The sequence below is a fragment of the Epinephelus lanceolatus genome, chromosome 5 (genome assembly GCF_041903045.1).
Source record: "Epinephelus lanceolatus isolate andai-2023 chromosome 5, ASM4190304v1, whole genome shotgun sequence".
Taxonomy (NCBI): domain Eukaryota; kingdom Metazoa; phylum Chordata; class Actinopteri; order Perciformes; family Serranidae; genus Epinephelus; species Epinephelus lanceolatus.
Window position 1 is genome coordinate 7,042,788 of NC_135738.1, and position 22,096 is coordinate 7,064,883.

Below are 22,096 nucleotides of genomic sequence, written 5' to 3' on the forward strand. Positions count from 1 at the left end.
CTAGAGAGTAAGTGACCTGACATGGTGCGTTCGTAAATTCAGTCTGACGCTCTACACTAAAATGAGTTAGCATCGATCTAGTTCCCTCGTCAAAAAAACCAGTGGGATTTTTCCACCAGATTTTGGAATATAGCAGAAAATAAGCTCTGTGGCAAATGAACATTTATGATACTTACATGTTTTGTTCAGCAAGATAATCCTCACAAATGACTATTGAAGCCTAAATGCTATCACCAGAGGTAAAAAGCTAACGTTAGGCTATAAAGAAACTACACCATGGATGTATTTTATGTCGTAGAACAAAATATGAAAGTCTCTTAAGCTTGTGTGAACCCCAGACCTTATTTCAGCAAAAAATCCACTCAAAAAAAAGAAAGAAACACTGACTTTGAGACAAGGAGACTGGATGTGCTAAAATGCAAACTCATTTCTGGGTTTTAGGACTCATTCTTTTGGCAAGGACATCAGTATTTGGAAGTGAAAATGTGTTGCAAATAAGCCTATAATAACTACTGCCAGAAACACTTTGTTACTCCACCTATAGTGCAGGGTGGGAGATGAAACTCCTGGTAACTCCAATGATGTTGTGTTCACATGTTGCGTCCTCTTATAGCTGGTTTGCTAACTTTGGTCAGCGGTTACCAGACATTGAGGTCGCAACTTGTGATGTACTGCTGCGTTAGGCCATTGACCTTGGCTAAGGATAAAGTTGCAGAACACCTGGCTTATTTTCTTGGCAAAGATACAGTAGTTCTTTCTTTGTCGTTGTTTGTTATGTGATTTAGTGTTTTCTTTATTGACCTTTGTGTCTTTTGTTTTTAACTGGTGCTCGGAGAAACGCACAAGAAGTCCAATGTACCTGTACTGTGATGTGCTTGTGCAAATGGCAATAAAACTCTATTGTATTCTATTCTAGTTGTTAATGATAAAACACTGACATTTCAGAGAATATGATAGGTTGTGTGTTAAATGTCCCTGTTATGTGTCACGTGTCAGGTTTGGGGCACAGGTGAAGCTGAGTTTGTTTCAGATGTGATTTATTATGAAATATTCATCTGCCTCAGACTGTGCAATGATATTTGTTGTGTTGCAGGATGTTATGGGAACTGTGAAGGAAGCAGTATCAGGAGGGTTGAGTCAGGTATGTCTGAAAGGTGCAGATACTGGCCATGCCTGATTCTCGTTTTAGTCCTGCCCTGAACCAAAGTAGAATGTATCCAATGAAAATTTGACACTGAGGTGTGTGGACAGAATAACAGCAATACTGTTTCTGGAGACATGCTGCTGTTGAATTTTTTATATTTCATTTTCAGTGCTGTGAGCTGCACAAACAAAAGCCAGTTCATCTGAATTGGTGGAAATGTCAAAGACAGATATCTCACAACCTGGAGAAATAAAACCCCAAACTACCTGCATGACCACAGGGTGATACAGGTGATCTGGAGCTTTAAAAGGATTTGAACCAGGTAACAACTGTAAACACTGTGAGGGGGGAAGTTTAACAAAAGGAGAGCTTCTTTCTGATTTCAAAGCACCAGCAGCACCAGCAGTACACAGTAAGTGGAGTAAACTTATATAGTGCCTTTGTACCTCAACGGACAAAGCACTTTACAATTGGCCTCCCATTCATCCAATAATGGCGGCGGAGCAGCCATACAAGGTGTTGGCCTGCCCATCGGGATCACCTTGGGGTTCGGTGTACAAGGACACTTTGACCTACGGACAGGAGGAGCGAGGGACTGAAACTTTGAAATCAAAATTAGAGACGCACCTTTTTCTCGTTAACTGTAAGCACCACTTATCAGAAACAAGTTAATTTTATTGTTGGATGGTGTGACTTGCTGCAATACTGAGAGAAATACATTTTAGTGTAATGTCGAAGAAGCTGATAAATACAGATACAGAAAAACTTTATTTATCCCCGAAGGGCAATTCAAACATGTGAGCTTACTGTGCTCCTGCATATTTTGCCCTCTGATATTATTTATTTTGGTCCTGTGTAGCTACCGTACATATGTTGCAAATGAACAGGAAGTGAAGCCTTCATTGTGAAATAATTGGTGGCGGAGCGACATAGTTGTTTTACCAGTTGTTCGTTGACGTTGCTACCGAGCCGACCAACGTTTAAAGCAGTCTCATGTTGCGGTTATTTATAGAAGTGAATTAAGACAGAGATGAAAACAATGCAGACTAATGATAGCCACTACACTAGCCTAAAGCCTCCTGTGAGATGTTAGCAATCTTATCAGCTTCGTGCAGCTACACTGTTTAACGTGGATCTACTTAGGTACAACATCAAATTTGATGCATGCAGACTATACGATGACAACGCCTACTGAATTGCTGGCTACAACATACATCCATCGACGTAAATACGCAAGAACAAAAGGTCATCAGCGTGCGTCATCCATCTACGCCTCTGCAGTGCTAGGAGAAACATGAAAATAAACATGAATGGAGCCCTTACAATGGTGGCATTTATGTGTGTCGCAAAAGTCTGAAGGAGAGTTGGAGGAGGAAAATGTTGATGCAGCTGTGGCCGGGGAAAAGCGTTCAACTTGGCATGCCAATTGTGCAACAAGAGCTGGAAGTGTATCCATTAGCATCTACTAGCATTTAGCACTGTTGTGCTAATATGTGCATCATTTCATGCTGCATTTCCATTGGTTGGTTAGTAGACGTAGGTCGTAACAGCAGTCACACAGCGTCAGAATTTTATCCCATGCTGTCTTTGATCGCAAGACTGAGACATAGGCCATCCTTGAACCTCTCACTGTGCAACGTAGGACCACCGTTTTAGAGCAATGAAAAAAGATATTGCCATGTTTCTTTCATATTGGTCATCTTTGGTCCGGGCCAGTCCATAATCTCACAGTGTAGTCCAGGCTTCAGGGTTACTTTTTAATATCCTCCTACCACGTTTTTAAAAAAGTTTTCATCTTTCCTTTGCTCTTACTTTTATCATGTCATTTTGTTTTAGTTTTGCCTTCTTACAACTAATGTTTTTATTGTATTACATCATGTTTTATTGTTTTACGTATCTTTTACTTCTTTAATCTTGTAAACCTGTGTTGAGGCTGATTATAACCCATCTGCTGCAACTGGATGTTGTGCTTTGACATCAGCAGGTTGATTCGTAGTCAGACAAGCATCAGGTTGATGCTGTTTCCCCCCGGGGCTTAGCAAAGGACCTTCGACCAGTGGAGGTTAATTTCTATAGCTCTCCTACACGCATCAGCCAAGTACAGTTTAATATCTATTACAGGGCTGGATGAAACACCTTCATCCTCGGGGCTCTGGGGCTCAGCTACTCACAGGCAAGGTAAAGGCCCAAAGTGCAATACTGACCCTGCACAGAGCTCCGATTAGCATAATTGCATTTCAAACTGGTCAAGATTGCGGTGCGAGAGGAGCAATCAAACAGTCAAATGAGCCATGGAGTAGTTAGAGACGGCTCCAAGATTTCATTAGGGATCCAGGAAAACCTGGTGCAGGGCAGTAATGGGGCAAACTGTTGTAATATGCATGACCACATGACACTGGTATGAGGATAAATTTCTCCCCCCCGATGATTGGTTTGATTCATTCTCCCAAAGACACACAAGCAGCGATCATCTCGTGTTGCTTTAGAGGTGTCTTCGGACTAATGGGGGGCAGGGAGGGCTGTCACTTTAATACTGACTTACGGGAGATGAAGCATCAGTAAAATGGCCGCATCAGCAATAAGACAATCAGAATGAGGTGGTTTGTCCTTGAGAATGAATGTCATATTGACATGTGGTTGAATATATGGTCCCATTATCTCTGGATTTATCGCTCTGACAGAAATAAAAAATCTCCTTTGTAAAGATTTAACGCACAGAGCGACACGGCGAGACAACAAATATCAGTCAGGTGATAAATTCGGCATTAAACCTCATTTAAAATCTCATTTCCACAGCAACTATACCATGAAATGTTATGATCTTCCTAACTGAGGAATCCATTGGTGACTTAACCCTTTCACCTGCTGACCAATCACAGAGCTCTAATCAGGGACGAGCGGAGAGTGTCACAGCAAGAGGTAGAGCGCAGGTAGAAAGAGAAAGCAACATGGCGGAGAAGCGGCCGAGACACGGTTCAGAAAGAAAAAGCCTGGACGTTCGGCTGAAGGTTTATTGGCAAAGAAGGAAAGTGACCGACGGAGAAGGCAGACAAGGATTTGTATTGGCGTCGCTTTTCCTCGGTGGAGAGCCCTGAAGGAAGAAATTGGGCTGAGGGCAGACACGGATGTTGCCTTGCTGCTGTTGGATAAGTAAGTGACTTGGTTTATAATTATATTATGAGTAGTATGAGTTGCTGTTACATGTACTGGACCTAGTACTTTATTATTTTCTTGGAAATGGTGCTATGAACGTAATGTAATGTTAGCAGCCTGGTGTTCGCCACGTTGTGTAGCGTTGTGTACACGGTGTGAAGCGAGTGTTACTCTGTGTACACGGTGTGTGGCGACTGGCGAGTGTTACTCTGTGTACGGTGTGTGGCGAGTGTTACTCTGTGTACATGGAAGTGCCGCCGGCTTATTAGTTGTAATAACGCATTATCCACTGGGAGGCGACAGAAGTTACGCACTATAGCTTTAACCTTATCGTTTCTATCCCAGTTAAATCGAAAAAAAAAATGCCTTTCAAATGCCAGGTAGTTAAAAGACGTCATGTTTCATTCAGAACTAGGAAAATCTCATTTAAAAAAGCAGAGTGACTAATTTTGCCCCTATTAAGATGGGTATGAGTAATTACTTTCCTTTAATATTGAAATTCCCCTGGCAGTCCTTCATTTTATTTTTTCATAATTTAAACGTATTGTAGCCTGTTGGGTCAGCGAGTTGGTTTCAGGCAGAAATCATTTTTGCTCTACAATAGGGTCTTCTTCCTGTATGCTGGGAACCTTTGGGAAATTCAATAAAGAGAATTAGATAAAAAACACAACAACAAAAAAACAAATTTGCAGCCGGACTCTGTGTCTGTTAACTGATGGAGGAAGCATGGGTCGGTATGCGGCTTTCTTCCTGTTAGTGTGCTGATCCTGCGCGTCTAAACAAGGCCATATCTCACCACGGCAACGCCGGTATCCTAGCAGCGGCAGCCGGCAGCGTTTGTTGGCACAGAAACAGAGCAGAAGCTTAGAGACACACACACAGAGTCAGAGTGATGAGTCTTTCCAGCTCTCGGTAAATAAGGTAAATGCAGGATGTAAAGAACCATGAGATGTGCAAACACAAGCTTTATAACCCAGGGTGGCTATTTGTCAGTCAGAGCTGACTAGTATAACAGGTCAGGTTTTAATTCACAACGCATAGACAACCATTTTGCTCTGCAGGGTGCAGTTTATTAACCTCAGACATAAACCATAAACCTTAAATGTCAGATTCAATTGGCACAGACATGCACATCACATTTGAGTGAATTAATTATGCAGATGTGAGCCCGCTGTTGTGCGCTGCCTCTGAGGGAGGGTTGAGTACACCTGCATTTAGCCCCACTTGTGCTTTCCAGGGTCCCATTACGCCGTGACACAGCTGTTAGTATCGCAGAATCAACAGCTACAATTGAGAGCTCCATTTGGCTGAATTTACCACAAGTGCTCCCTCGATTTGATTTATGCAAATCAGCAATGCGCCTCTTTAAAGACGGTGCTTTTCAGCTGTTTGAGAAGCGGGCAGGAGTCAGCTGGCTGTTTTGTCTTGTGTGGTTTCCCTCTAATTAAGACTTCAGATAACCTGGTTGATGTGGGTGACTAAATGCTTATTTCTCCTCTCAGAGCATTTTAATAAAGGAGGGAATATTCATAGGATCTGTGTGAACTCTCAGCAGCTCTCCGCTCAGAGGTGACAACACCAGCAACACAAACGAAAGCACAGTGAAAATAGATTTTTAGATAATGACACAGACACTGTCGTCTCCCATCCTACTGGAAAGTAATTGAATTCTGTTATCCTCAAGTGCACTCCAGAGGTCACAAGCATGAAGGCTGTGCTGACAGAAAACACATGAAAGAAGCTTTGCTATGGCAACGTCTGTAAAGGGAAATACCGCTCAATTTTTCAGTCTATATGCAGTTATAAAAAATGTTTTCACTGGACGGTGTATCAGAATCTATTAACATGCACCCAAAGGTGCAACATCAGCTGACTCGAGCTGCAGAAAACAAAGTTGTGAAGCTAAAGATGTGCGTTTGTGGGGTGACAGTCTTTCTTTAAGGAAGAATTGTTTATGTCTCTGGAAACGACTGGACTGTGGCAAAATTAACAAAACACAAAATCAATATACAGTCTAACAGTTTACATAACGACTCATGACTCACTCAGTGACTCAATAGGAGCATCTGTTTTCTCCTGTGTTTAACATTCTAGGAAAAATAGCAGATGATACAGTGTGAGGTTTGAATGCATTCGTACAGCTGTGAACAACTCTGTCTTTCCAAACATTAACGGACGCCTCGTTTCAGTTTAGATGATATTACCAGAGCTATAAAAATCTGTATTTGTGTGTCTTCACCCCTCCTCTTCCTCAGTGTCCAGCGGTCCTCGGTTTGGGGGCAGAGACGGCTTGATTCGCTGCCAACGATTTGGTGGCCAGATGATGTGGGAGGCGCGACCGTGAAGCAGCCCCACAGACACCTGGGAAAAAACAACAACGACTAAAAACATAACTCAAAGCAGAATTTCAGAGACGATGTACAATGAGGCATCTTGACATAAGAACATAACACAACATGGAGATGACTAACAGTGTGTCGACCATTATTTTCAGCCCAGTATCCCTCAGGCCCCGTGTCCACCAAAGCGTTATTTCCCAGCTGAAAACGCCAGCCGCTCCTCAGGAAACGCCAGGCTGGGAGCGCTTCAATGCGCTTTGGAGGCGCAGTGTTTTTTCAGCTGAGACGCTTTGGTTGCATCTGGTTGCTATGATACAGAATGTCTACAAAAGTAAAAATGTCAGCGCAAGGTAGAGTACTTGCTCTGGATGAAGGGGAGGCTGAAGCATGTAGGGAGAGAAGACGGAGCCACTCGTCTATGAGGGTTCATGAGAGCAAAGACATATTAATATTTATACAGTACATGAGCATATTTCTCTTCCATTGTTGTCGTTGTTGCTCCAGGGTATCTGCAGGTTTCAGTAAGTTAAATTTAAGACTTTTTAAGACATTTTTAATGCCACCTTGAATGGAATTTAAGACCGAAAAAACTATAAATATAAGCGATGGTTGGGGGATCCCGCTGTACTATAACCCGTGCTTAATTTGTAAAATTAGAAGTAGGGGAACACTTTTGGCCTCTGAGAGAGCAGAGCACTTTTTTAAGCGGCACCCGAGCCGCCTCACTGCGCAACTCCGAATGGAATGGTTGTGACATCTAGTGTTGTCATGGTACCAAAATTGGGACCCACGGTACGATACTAGTGAAAGTATCACGGCTCTGAGTAGTATCAGGACACCACAGCAAAAATGAGGCAGATGTGCCTTTTGTTTATAAAAAGATAAATCACTATAATTATAATTATACTAACAATCCGAGCCTATCTGTGTGAAAAAAAAGCACTTTTAGTGGACGTATTTTGACGTTGTTTGACGCTGTCTGAGTGCCCTATTATTTAATATAGCGCACACTCACCAGCTGCAGGCAGGTCAGCTCTAGCTTCATACTGGAGAAATGTCAAATATTGAACATCCTATCACTCATTTAGACAAAAGTAGATCGGAAAACAGGGCCCAGGTTGAAAAAAACATTAGTTCCCCTTTAAAGTTCTTTTAAAATTTTCATTATGGATGTTTACAAAAAGGACACTTTCACTATTGTTCTACAACAAACTGTTATACCAGTGAGTTTGTCACTAAAGTGTATTAAAGCAAATAAAAAATATGTCAGAGGAGAAAAATGTTTGTGCCAGACGTCTTTTCTAGTATTAGTTAAAGAGTCACATTGAGTATTGGGTCCTCAGAGTGGTTTTTAGTACATGTACTAACTTGTAACCTTATTAAATGAGTATTGTGTTTTAAAATGATTAGCCCATCTGCTCTTAATAATTTTATTGGAGCTACAAAAAAACCCAGAACTAAATATGAGGAAGAGCTTCGCTGTATGTGGAGAAAAGCTTATTTTGGGAGGATTTTAGACCGTTTGATTTACATTCATGCTCAGGTCCACAGTCTTGCAGACATCAACAGCAGAGATAATTAAAACTGGCAAGCTGACAGCTGAAGATCTGGTTGTCTGACATCTTCCTTGCTGCATCAATTAGAGCTGCTTTGCATAAGGTCGAACACACACACACGCCAGCAAATGTCAAATGCTTTTTAATGACGTCTGTTATCTCTTAAAAGCTGCCGTCTATATTAAAAATAACACCGTGCTGCGTTCATCTCCGTCTTCAGAGTAACCTTTAGACAGCCAGTGCGCTCCGGCTCATGAGCCGACACAAAGCCGGATGCAGACGGACCAGGACGCGTTTGATTTGACTTCTCGGGCGTCCGGAAGGCTGAGGAGGGGCTGAAGACTGAACGAGCCTCCACATCAACAACAACTGCAGGCCAAGATCTAGTTTAATAACATGAAGTAATGAAGCAGCTGATTAATATTCATCTGCTGCAGTTGAGGAGCAGGTCAGTGGGCTGTTATCTGCTCAGGCAGGCAGCGAGATATTAAAAAAATTAGTGAATCAAACTTAATTTATTATGCACATTTCAAAAACAACTGCTAACCTAGAAATGTGAAACCAGCTCAAGAACCAGATCTTAAAGCTGTGAGTGCTGACAGAGGATGTCTGGGTCAGCAGCAGTGGTGTAGTGGAGGGTATACGCAGGTATATCGGTTTATGACCGTTTACAGTATATCCACCTATCACCCCAAGATTCACTGGAATATATACAAGAGTATATCCGCCTCCTCCTTGGTAGCCAAACCATCTACCTAGTAGTACACCCACCTTATCAACTACCACTACACCACTGATCAACAGACATATATATCTTTCTAAATTTCTGCCACTGGAAGTTGCTGGCAGATCTGAATCAGCAGCCGTGCTTCCCATCTGAGATCGCCTCTACTAACCTCAGACCAGATCTCGTGCTTTGGTCCTCATCACTGCGCCTTGTCTACATCATTGAGCTCACTATGCCCTGGGAAGATGCTGTGGAGGAGGCCTACGAGTGCAAGAGCCTTAAGTACGCCGAGCTGGTAGCTGAGGCTGAGCAATGCGGCAGGAAAGCGAAGGTTTGCAAGTCAACTCACGCTGCTCAAAGAAATGGAATTCGAGGCCAAACCCAACGTCAGGCCATCAAAGCCCTCTCTGTCGCAACTGGACACGCAAGCCGGTGGCTGTGGGTTAAGAGGATAGGTTCAAGTGAGTAGAACACGCGAGGTGTTGCCAATGAGCCCTCTGGAGGTGTGATGTGCCTATCACCAGTAAAGGAGGGTACCTATCTGATGACCCCAATGACGACAGGGAGGACATGACTGGTTCCATTTGGTTTTGTTTGTATTATAAGTTCTTTTGTTTTGGCCACATTCACTCCCAGTTCACTTCCCTGACACCAGTCCTGAAAAACAGTGACCTGGCCATTCTCAGAACCCATCGGCTATATTCGGCGTCTGACTTCTGGCAGACAGCGATACAGCCTCCGGGGGCAGACCCCCAGTTTTTTGGCATTCCGGTTTGATGTGGGCGGAGGAGGTGAATTTCCGTTTCCGACTTCCGTTTATATATAAGTAAATACGCTGAACCATTGCGATGGATTCAGAGTTTGCAGTGACGCCAATTATGTTCCGCCTCGTTAGTTCACCACACGGACCATTTAACCTGGCAACAAATGCAGCCGTCTCAAACGTGATTGGTCAATATCACACGGACTACAAACAGCCTACAACCGGAAACCAGGGCTCTTCCGCTCTTCTTCCGGAGGCAAGATCTCTGGGGTTTACCTACAGACTCTACATTCACTGAATGTAGAGTATATAGAGACTAGACCTGGCTAAAGTTAGCCTCTTCAAACATGGCTTTATCCTTCAGTAGAAGACCAACCAGATCATCCAACCAGCCAGAGCCACATCACCCACATATTTAAACAGCTTGATGTTATTGCAGTGGGTCATTCCACATGAAGAATAATGGTGCATTCGTTTTGTACTTGGAGGTCAGAAGTCGGAAGTGGGAATGACGTCACCTCCGAGTTGACGACAGTTTTTGCATTCTAGTTGACAACGGTGGACAAGTCGGAAAAAAACATGGATGCCCGCAAGAAAGCCTTTGTTGCCCTAGACAGCTTCAAAACCATCATGCACTCCAACTGATGAACGCCGCAGATGAGGCTGACCTAATGTAAAACAAATAAGATAAAATTGCAATAAACAGTACTTTAGCAGAGTCTTTACTCACTATGTATGTGACCGGCAGCCATCTTGAATTCGTACGTCGGGGTTGATGCGGTTGCTCCGAGTTTCTGAGTTGGAAATCCGATCTCAGGGTGCGTTTGAGTTTAAACTTCCATAACTGGGAACTGGGAATTTCCGACCTCTGAATACAAAACGAACGCACCATATGACACGCTCACTGATGTCGTCACGGTTCGCACCTCAGATCAAAGAAAACCTGCTATTTTTTGGTTTCAGCTGAGGACTAACTTTTCAGGTTCTGAATTTTTAGTGGAAATGTTCTAAAATGTTCAATGTTAATTGCAGGAACTTGAACATAACCTGATCCAAGCTGATGAAAAAGGGAATATCAGTGGTTCCTGCTGTGGTTCAGCTATCGTTCAACTGCTTAGTCATCTTCTTTGGTTTGTTACTGTAAATCCCTCTGTAGCTTAACTTTTCCCTCTTCAGCTTTCTCTTACTAGTTCCTTGGTTAGTTTGTTTTTGGTGCATTGGTTATTTGGTTGCATTTCTGACCTTTTTTTTTTTTAACTTGTTGAGTTCCTTAGTTGATTCCTGAGTTCATAGTTCTTCTCTCTTCTTTCTCTCTTTGGTCCATTGGTTCCTTCCTTCCTGTGTTCATGTCCATATCAGGATGAGTGCAGAGCTCTTAGAGGCAGAAGTCTCAGCAGCTGGCTGACTTACTGGTATCGATCAACCCCCTCCATCAACCCCCTGCAGATGTACTGTGGTCATTTCATGCTTTGGGCTCAGTAAAAATCTTATTTATTGCACCTTTAAACATTTTAATAGGCCATACTTCCCACAGCATGAGATCGACTGACATGAAATCTTGTCTGCGTATTGCTTTCAGAGTTTTCCGCCATTTCACATATTTTTCAAAGTTTTGAATTTTTTGTCTCAACTACAAAAACTTAAAGAAAAGTAAAACTCCACATAGTCACGCTACATACTGTATGTAGAGATTGTGGGTGTTTGTTTTGAGCTATCTCTGATCGACCCATAGGCTGAGAGCATCATTTGTGGGAGCTGATGTGTCTCTGAGTGAAAAGACTGTGTGGTGGGTGGCAGCGAACACTGCAGGCTACATTCAAAAAGAATATATTATTCAAATGAGACCTCCTCGCTGGATGGGGGATATGTCCTGAATATACCCCATTGATTTAGCAGTTTTAGTCATGTTCCTCCTGGTATGAATATTTGGCAGTGACGTTAAACTGTCAGATGTGAGTGCGTAGTGTGACATGAGGTTTTTCTCCCATTAAAAGAAACACAGTGCTGTGGAGGCCCGGCGAGATGCTGCCACAGTTTCAGCCATTCAGCGAGAAAAAAGAGATTATGTGATTTTGTGAAGTGCGTGATGGTGATGTCTGTTAGGAGGGATGGAAGCTGACAGCCGCTCTTCAGCCCCACTGGGAAGTAAAGTCCAAAATACCGGGAGAGTGACAGAGACAGAGAGACATTTACACCACCTGTAAAAGTGTCTTATGATTTCTCTGCCAACATGTAGCACAATTAACATGTAGGCGTAAAATGGGGAAAATGTGGTCTCAGACACTTTAAAGGGGAACTAATGTTTTTTTCAACCTGGGCCCTATTTTCCGATCTACTTTTGTCTAAATGAGTGATAGGATGTTCAGTATTTGACATTTCTCCAGTACGAAGCTAGAGCTGACCTGCCTGCAGCCCGTGAGCGTGCGTTATATTAAATTATAGGGCACTCAGACAGCGTCGGATTGTTAGTATAATAATGTCCGAATTTTTACCATATTTTGACCAACTGGATCTGGATGAACCATTTGAATTTGATGACCGCCCGTATTTATTTGAACACAGAGTACACAGACGTACACGGTCGCAGAGCTCATTGAAACTGAAGAGCGGACGAGGAGAGAGAGGGAGCAGCAACAGGCAGAGGAACATGTCTGAATCCAGCTAAAGGTAAACACAGACGTTCATTTCTCCTTTCCGTTATGTTGTTGGATAATTATACTAACAATCTGAGCCTATCTGTGTGGAAAAAAAGCCACCAAATGTCCGTGTTTCGAAGTGACCCTTTTTTACGTATGGAAAGCGGATGTTTATTACTGAGACATTGCTGATTTTCCAGCGAGGATTGTGCCCTCAAGACCGTGCATTTTAAGCCCAAAAGGTTCTCTTCCTGACAATGATGGAGTGCTTTTTGTGCTTAAACCTAACTACATATACCAACATTTTACTGGTGACTACGTTGGGACGCCTGCACAAATGTGCTGGAGGTAGAAAGTAAAGCAGTTTATGCTTCATCCTTTAAAACTACTTGGTTATCAGTTACATTAAGCTGATTATTTATGAGTTCAACAAGTGCTTTACCTACGCACTGTGATAACTGTGTTAACGTGTGTGTTATTTTTCCAGTACATAAACAAAAATCTATTAACGCTGTTTATGTGTTGGTAATTTCAGCCTTTTTATTGTGAAAATTAATTAAATGTTATATTAGCTCAAGCTTTATTGACCTTCACTGAAGCTGAATGTTATTAAATAAATGTTACATGAGAACACAAAAGATAATTGTCTTCCTGTCTGGTGTAACTACAGGCTGCTGTTGCTGCCTTCACAGAGAAACGTCTCAGGAGGAAACTATAAATCCAGAGGAGCTCTGCTGAGCTGTTGGTCCGTGTGTTCTGGGTTTCAGATCTGAGGGGATTTCCTCTGAGCTCCTTGGCTAGATTCCTTTCAGCTGGAGATCGGGGCCTTCTGTCTGGCCTGTAATGTGCCGTCCATAACAAACAACACTTTTGCTGCTGAAAATTTCATACCGCTCAGCCCGAGAGGGTCGAACTACAAACAGCAAGCAGAGAGGAGGAGTCAGTGTGAGGATGTTAATACTCTGTCTGCATCAGAGAAACCTGAAGTGCAGCGTTAATGAAATCTTAATGTTTGGAGGTAAAGCTGTAGCATCTGTCAGGATGGACCAACAGCAGGGTTCAACGCTTAGGTTTTTTTTCACTTGCCCAGTCAGGCAAGTTGGTCAGAGATCTACTTGCCCGAAGTCAGTTTTTACTTGCCCTATAAAAATTGTTTAATTTAAGCGGCTATCAAATAACAAAGACTGCAGTTATTTTATGTTATGTAATCTTTATTTACACTGTATTTATTAATCAAAACAACATATGTCATGTATTGTAGATTAATTCCTACACAAATATGACAGTGTCAGGGCTTAAAGTGAAAAATTTGTCAATCATTCTCCATCTATAATTTTGCGCCCTACTTGAGCCATGCCCACCTCTATTTATTTTTCACCCCTCTCTCCAGTTCTGCTGTGTTAACACCGGGTTTAATATATTTTGCTTCCATCTCTCTGCCCTGCTCTACTCTACTTCAACGCTACTTAGCTCTCTCTCTACTCTACCAGTAGACTACCACATCCACCTGTTGCACAAAACGCACACAGCAGTGTTTCCCCTAGGATGGAGTTATAGCAGCGGAGGTGAAGCACACGCATGAAAAGTAATTTTCAAATGCGTGAAACTTTTTTGTATGCTTGCACAGCACAGCCTGCTGGGATGTTTCTGTGTATCTACTGGCACCAGAAGGGCTCTTTAGGACTAAGTACATACAGTACATGTGTGCACAGTAATGAGCAGGTGAAATGTCTGTCTAGCTTACATATGAGGTGTCTCAAGATTTAGGAACATACAATTTTATTGAATATAATAAAGTAAAAAGTCACTTGACATGCTGCTGTTTTGTGCTATGACCTATTTAAGTGTTGGAAGTTGTTATTTACGTGACAACGCCTGAATGCAACACAAGCTCAGCATGAGTGCCGCGCTGAGCTGCTGTGCGAGCAGCGTGTTTGTCTGTGCGTAACAGCAGTCTGTTGGTTATTTACACACTGTCCATTTCAATAACTTTGTCAGCTGACAAACTGCACCGGGCTCGGGGTCAGGTTTGGTCAGGAAAATGCGGCCCGAGCCGCTCTAGCGTGATCACCTGTGTGTGTGGCGGAACTCCGCCGTGCGCGATACAGAGAGCAGAGGACAATTGTTAACGTGTGACCATGTAGAGACAGAAATGACACGATGGCGTAACACCATAAATAGTATATTGTTATTTTATTATATGAAGCGTCTGTCGCGCAAAATAATATCAATGGGGGCTGTGGGCAGGACATTGTTACACAGCTGTGCCTGTGACTTCAGGCAGAGAGACCGCTGCATCAGAGCAGAAGAGCACGTTTTAAAATACATTTATTTTATCAATTAGTTATTAACTTTTACGATTTTTAGCAACTTGCCCGATCGGGCAAGTGAGGTGTTAGTTTACATGCCTGACCTTGAGTTTTACTTGCCCCGGGCAATTGGGCAATCCTTATTGTTGAGCCCTGAACAGAAACATCCTTATCTGTAAACACACTTGTCCTCTACACAGACTTCAACTGAAATACTTGAGTATTACTTAAGTATTTTTACTGTGGTACAGGTGCATTCACTGAAGAATCAGAATACTTCTTCCACTGCTGCATACAGTGAATAAGCTGTCATTTCAGTTTCCTTCCTTCTTTGCTCTAGTCTGAAGGAGATGCAGGTAAACCCAGCTCAACATCAGATTGGACAGATAAAACCCTGACCTATGACATAAAATGCACACACACACACACACACCATTTATCCATGGATTTTCACTAAGCTCCATGTTCTTTTTCCGCCTAAAAACATGGTTTTCCATCAGAGTTGAATGGAGCAGTTTAAGGGTGTACCGCCTGACAGTAGTTATTATTGACGTCTTGGTGTTAAAGCAACTGTTCGTCTGCTAACTGTATCACAGCGCAGCAGGAAGTGTGTATCTACTCATGGACAAAAAGCTTGTGCTCGTGACAGTGCAAGGTGCAAACATTAATGGTGTTCTCCCCCTCTGAGCTGTTAGCTAACTCAGTAGGTGAGCTAGCAGTACAGTAGATGCATGCTTCCTTCTGATATGGTTGGCGGGTGTAGTTCAGTAGAAAGACAATAGTTCCTACATGAAACTGCTCACAACAAGGTCCGTGGCTTATCTTGAGTAACTGGGTTATGATTTCTGGAATGAGACATTGAAGTTGAGCTTTTCAAATGTATTTTTTTGGCACTTTGAGCACCACAAGCTGAGTGCCATTATATCGGAGAGAAAGCAGACATCTCTGCGGCTGATATCTCCAACACTCTGCAACTCACACCAAAACTATCTAGTTTGATAAACAGCAGCACAGGTAGCTTAAAGTCCCTTTCCTGCTGCACAAAATATACACTAACACCCACAAACATCTGGCTTTTTCATGTAATGGAAAGGGTTACAATTAGCATTCATTCCTGGGTCAAATAACTAGCTACAATTGGCTTCCATCGGCAGCGTTGGATACACGACACTTGTGGATGCGCTAATTTTAGCCCTTTTGCTGGGGTGATGCAATGACACGCCACCACAAAATCCAATCTGTCTCCATTTAAACAGCACTAGAACATTGTTCCAAATTAGTTTGCAATGAGTTTGGCAAAGAGACTGAATAAGTAACATATGAAAGAGAAATAACCACTGTAACATTTTCACTGGCCTCCATGCTGCTTTCTGCTGTTTACTAACTAATGTTTCCTGGTACGTCCGTGACATCAAACAGGACACACCAGGAAAAAAAAAAACAAAAAAAAAAACCTCTCAGGCAATGGGAGCTTATCGCCCATTTTTAGCAGGTTTTCCAGTGTTTTAAAAACACACACCAGGGTTCCCATGGTCATGGAAAACCTGGAAAAGTCATGGAATTTCACAGTCTCATTTTCTAGGCCTGGAAAAGACATAGATATAGGAAAAGTAATAGTATTGTTGTTGTTGTGTGTGATGAAATTAATTGTTGCAGTAATCTTCTGGAGCGTTCCATGTCCGCTTTCACAGCTTTTGCCTACCTTATTATTTTGCAATTGTCTTTTACACTTGCACCTGGGAATGGATTTCTAATTAAATGCATTAAGAATAGTTCCATTTTCCCTCATGCATCAAAGTCAATGCCAGATTGATATACAGTGAGTGTTTGTATACCTGTGCACGTAGTTTGCAGTATTTGAAGTGAAGATGAACATAACCGGGCGGCACGGCGATGCTGTGGTTAGCATTGTTGCCTCACAGCAAGAGTGTTCATGGTTCGTACCCAGGGTGGGGGGCTAGAATCCCAGGGTGTACGGAGTTTGCATGTTCTCCCTGTGTCAGCGTGGGTTTTCTCCGGGTACTCCAGCTTCCTCCCACAGTCCAAAGACATGCAGGTTAATTGGTGACTCTAAATTGTCCGTAGGTGTGAACGTGAATGAGATCAGCCCTGTGATAGTCTGGCGACCTGTCCAGGGTGTATCCTGCCTCTTGCCCAGTGTCAGTTGGGATATGCTCCAGCCCCCCGCGACCCTCAACAGGATAAGCGGTTACGGAAAAATGAATGAACATAACCAACAATCGGAAGACTGGAAATGGTTGCTGATTAATTTTTATACAATAATAAACATTTGATGTAAAGTATACTGTACAGTTCTGTTTGTTTTATACGATGTGAATGGTTTGGGAAATTTTTTTTTTTTATGGGTCCTTTAAAAGTCATGGAAAAGTTTTGAAATTTTGTCCATGAAAATGTGTGGGAACCCTGACGTGCTCATTTTGTTGGGTATAGGGGGAAATACATATTTTTGATTTGGGGTGACTGTCTCTTTAAATATTTGCGAGACTTTGTTTATGCTGTCTTTGAAAACATGGCATTTTTGGACAAAATTACAAACTTTAAATCCCCAAAAAATAAACATAGTTTCATATAGTGAGATGTTTTTGAGACCATTACTTTGAGTCTCCACAAGGTCAGTCACTATGGTAACACTGTTGGATGTGGGGATGTGCTCACAGTTTAGTTGCAATGTCAAGTCACGATTATTTTATTATTTATTTTGTTGTGTAATTATGCAGCGGTTCTGTATCTGTGCTTCAGCCTCATGAGAGAAAAAAGTGATCAAACTGTTACATTTATGAAAACTTTGGGGATGCACTGTGTGGATAGTCTGAGAGGTGATCTGTGGGTTGAGTTCATACCGGTCCGAAGCTGTTGCTGTCCAGACTGTGGCCGTGATGATCCCCCTCGATCCAGAAGTGACCATCAGGGACTCGAACGTACCGGTTCTTGTAGCCCAGAGTCCTGATGAGAGGAGAAATAAAAAATAAGATTAGGTTTTTAATCAGGCCTCTGCAAGAAAAACTCCTGGAGGCAGTGAAATCTAATGATATTAAAGCAGCTGAGAGTTTTTGTTTAAAGATGCCTGATTTTGTTTTAGTGCCATTAGCGCACCCAAACACCAACATGTCCTCTCAGCTCACTGAGTGTTGACTTTCACAATATCAATAATGAGCTGGAAGACAATTTGGAGGAATCCTCGAGTCGTGTTGTCTTTAAAAACACATACAGACACTTTTATTTGTGTTTTAACGAGCAGCTCTGTGAGGCAGTAAGTGCTTACATCGGCTCGATGCTCACACAATCTTAACATGTTTAGCAGGTCTTATGCTTACCATCTGCGTCACAAACAAAGCGAGCTGATGCATTGATGTGGGCGTGTTTTATTGTTGAGAAAGCAGCTTTTAATATTAACAGTTTCTGCAAAACAAACAGAAACATAACAGTTAAAGGAAATGGTGAAGCTGAAGTGAGAAACAGATTCTGACTTGAATAATTGCTTCATTACGTCTGATAATATCAAGATTTGGGGGGAAAATTGCGGTTAAGGTCCTGGCTGATGGCGGATCAGATCTCTGGGACAATTATCTCTTTCATTTCATTATCGTTAATCGTCAGCCTCTAAATCATCCCTGAGGCGTCACTTCCCGCCGCCGCCTTATCGCTCAAACAAAGATCTGATCCGAGGACACATTCAGACTAATAAGGGTGGAGGTGGAGGGGGTGATAGTGGTGGTGTTCGTCTCATGCTGTAGCTGCTTCAATCAGGTCGTCATGTTTATGAGGAGAAGGTCCAACGCCCTTCATCATCCCTCCGGACTGTTATGGGCCTGTTCCAGCCCTGATTTATCATTTAGAGGGGGAACATTGTGAGTTATAGCTTCAGTGACTTTTTAAATGGAAATTTGTCTGTGATTCTTAATGCGTGTGTGAGTGTGTGAGTGTGTGTGTGTGTGCAGGTCGGTCCGGGAGGCCGGCTGACCGAAGAGGCCTTGGATACATAAATATTGATTCAGCCACAGCAGCTGAATTTACTGACTCACAAAAAAACAAGCTGGGACCTTTTTGCAGGAATAAAAAAAAGGTTACAGCCTATATGACACCAATTCTCTGCTACGTTTGAGAAAGAACAACTGTGAAATCTTTACAGAACCAAGGACGATTGACTTCACTGTATTTAGCCTTTTATTTAACCAGGTTTGGTCTGTAGAGATGGAGAGTCTGAGCAAAACAGCCGCAGGGAGAGAACCCTCCCTCGTACGGTCACATCATCAATCTGTGCTTTTTAAATTCATCTCAGCGTCTCATTTTTTTAGATGAACCTTTTCTCCATTAACTGCCTGGCATACTTGTACCTTAATTATGTGCCAGGACTCCTTTCAGTAAACTCCAGTGAGGTGACGATACCTCAACACTGAAATTAAGAGGAGGAACTGTGGATCGACCCCGGTCACTTCCTTCATCATTCTTTACTCGAATATCTGTGATGCCTCTGAGCAGAATTGAAGCGTTTCAATAAAACCTATTCGGTGCTTGGAGAAATCGCACGTCAGTGCTGCGTTACAGAATTTAAAACTGCAGTCAGTGGGCAAAGAAACAAAGAATTATGCCAGTCATTTCCTTGAATAATTTAATAATTTAATAATAATAATTTACCCCGATGATTTCTAAACAGATTTATGGGCATTAAATCTGGATGGACATCAGAGATAATGATATCATCAGGAAGTGGAAGTCACACTGAATGGTATCACTATGTTTGAAGTCTCTGTGTTAAGATCTGACTGACTCTTAGAAGGAGTGTGACTTTTGACTCAGATGCAGCTCACACATCTGCCTGAACAAAGACAGGCAGACAATCCATTTAACTGGTTTTACTTCACATTCAGTGTGGTTGAACTTTGACCTTTAACAGTGCTGGATGAAGGACTCAGATCTTTTACCTCAGTAAAAGCAGTAATACCACATTTTAAGAACACTCTGTTTCAAGTAAATGCCCTGCATTCAAAATCTAAATAGAAAAGTATTAACATCAAAATATAAAGTAACAAAAGTAAAAGTACTCATCATGCAGGATGGCCATTTTCAGAGTCGTCACTTTTCCAACAGCTTTTGTACAGCTCAACAAGGCTATTTTTTTAGTGACCTGTAGCTCTTTCAACAGCTTTTGTGTCATTGAACATGAGCATTTTTTGGTGACTCGTTGCCGCATTTCCAGTAGCTTTGTGCTGTTGAACATGGGTGCTTTTTAGTGATGTGTGATCACTTTTCCAGCAGCTTTTGTGCAGTTGAACATGGGTGTCTTTAAGCAACAAGTTGCTGCTTCTCCAGCAGCTTTTGTGCAGTTGAACTTAGTCACCTGTTGCTACTTTTACTGCAGTTTATGTGTTGTTGAACATGGCCGTTAATTAGCTATTTGTTGCTGCTTTTCCAGCAGCTTTTGTGCCACTGAACATGAGCATTTTTTGGAGACTCGTTGCCGCATTTCCAGCAGCTTTTGTGCAGTTAAACATGGGTGCTTTTTAGTAATGCATGATAACTTTTTCAGCAGCTTTTGTGCTGTTGAATGTGGTTTTTTTTAGCCACCTGTTGTCCATTTTGCAGCAGATTATGCGCAGGTGAACGTGGACGTCCTTTAGCAACAAGTCACCGATTTTCCAGCAGCTTTTGTGCCACTGAACATGGGTGCTTTTTAGTAATGCATGATCACTTATCCAGCAGTTTTTGTGCAGTTGAACATGGGTGTCTTTTAGCAACAAGTCACCACCTTTCCAGCAGCTTCTCTACTGTTGAATGTGGGTGTCTTTTAGCAACAAGTTGTTGCTGCTTTTCCAGCAGCTTTTATACCGATGAACATGGGTGCTTTTTAGTAATGCATGATCCCTTTTCCAGTAGCTTTTGTGCCATTGAACATGGGTGTCTTTAAGCAACAAGTTGCTGCTTTTCCAGCAGCTTTTGTGCAGTTGAACGTGTGTTTTTCATTCACGTGTTGTTGCTTTTACTGCAGCTTATGTGTTGTTGAATGTGGTCATTTATTATCTGTGTTGCTGCTTTTCCAGCAGCTTTTGTGCAGTTGCACGTGGATATCTTATAGCAACAAGTCACTGCTTTTCCAGCAGCTTTTGTGCCTTTGAACGTGAGCATTATTTTAGCCACCTGTTGTAGTTTTTCCAGCAGTTTTTGTGCAGTTGAACATGGGTGCCTTTTAGCAAAAAGTCACCACCTTTCCATCAGCTTCTCTGCTGTTGAATGTGGGTGTCTTTTAGCAACACGTTGTTGCTGCTTTTCCAGCAGCTTTTATCACGATGAACATGGGTGCTTTTTAGTAATGTGTGATCACGTTTCCAGCAGCTTTTGTGCTGTTAAATGTTGTTTTTTTAGCCACCTGTTGTCCCTTTTGCAGCAGCTTATGTGCAGTTAAACGTGAGTGTCCTTTAGCAACAAGTCACTGCTTTTCGAGCAGCTTTTATACTGTTGAACATGGGTGCTTTTTAGTAATGCGTGATCACTTTTAAGTAGCTTTTGTGCCATTGAACATGGCTGTCTTTAAGCAACAAGTTGCTACTTTTCCAGCAGCTTTTGTGCAGTTGAACGTGAGTGTTTATCAGTCACCTGTTGCTGCTGTTCCAGCAGCTTTTGTGCCGCTGAACATGGGTATTTAAGGTAACACATTATCTTTTCCTAACCATATTTAGGTGGTGGTTTTTGTTACATGTTAACCACAGTGTTATTAAAAATGTACATTTTCAACACATCCACTACATAACAATGTACAAATATAACATATCATCGGTTTGCAGAAATGACTGGGTTGGTTTTGAAATGTAGAGTACATTGGTTTGTGGGGAAGGGATTGAATTTGGGAGAGGAAACTTTTATCAACCTATGGGATGCCACAAGACTCAAAAGTGGTGACAGATTTGTTTGTAAGGAAAGAGTACAAACTGTCGTATAGAATAAATAGTGAAGAGTTACTGATTATTTTTTACTTTTAAAAACAACTGGGGTGATTCATCTGGAGTCCAGTCACTATTCTGTCTTGGATTTTGTTTTTATGAACACGTGTTTGAAAGTCTTCCAGTGAGTCCTCAAACTGACCTGAGCCGGACAGACAGCATTATTGTTACTGAGGGTTTAACCCAGAAATAGCAGACACATTCATCCATTCCTGGACACAGCAGACACACTCATACACACCGAAATAACAAGAGAACACATGGTGACACTGCGGATGCTTCAAAGAGCTTCCAGATGCTACAAATGGCTCATCACTGTCTGAACAATGTGTTTTAACTGAATCTGAAGACACACCCCATCCCCAACCCCTGAGAACACACACCTGCTTTAATCAGTGTTAATGGCAGCTGATGAATGTTGCAGAGGAGGTTGATAGGAGTTTAATGAGGCAGGCTCTACACACACTGGATTAAGACGGTTAAACCTGCTCTGACCTGTATGTGTGTATGTGT

At 42.2% G+C, this 22,096-nt stretch overlaps 1 protein-coding gene across 1 annotated transcript in view; it reads right to left on the bottom strand.

Moving 5' to 3' along the window:
• Positions 1-5,345: 5,345 nt before the first annotated feature.
• The window catches only part of immp2l (inner mitochondrial membrane peptidase subunit 2), a 257,629-nt gene continuing 240,878 nt past the window's right edge, over positions 5,346-22,096 (bottom strand). The window contains exons 5-6 of the mRNA XM_033635297.2: positions 17,489-17,591; positions 5,346-6,658 (exon numbers count right to left, since the gene is read on the bottom strand). Of these exons, the coding sequence (XP_033491188.2) occupies positions 6,533-6,658; positions 17,489-17,591 (229 nt within the window). The 3' untranslated portion in view covers positions 5,346-6,532. The remainder of the gene's footprint in view (positions 6,659-17,488; positions 17,592-22,096) is intronic.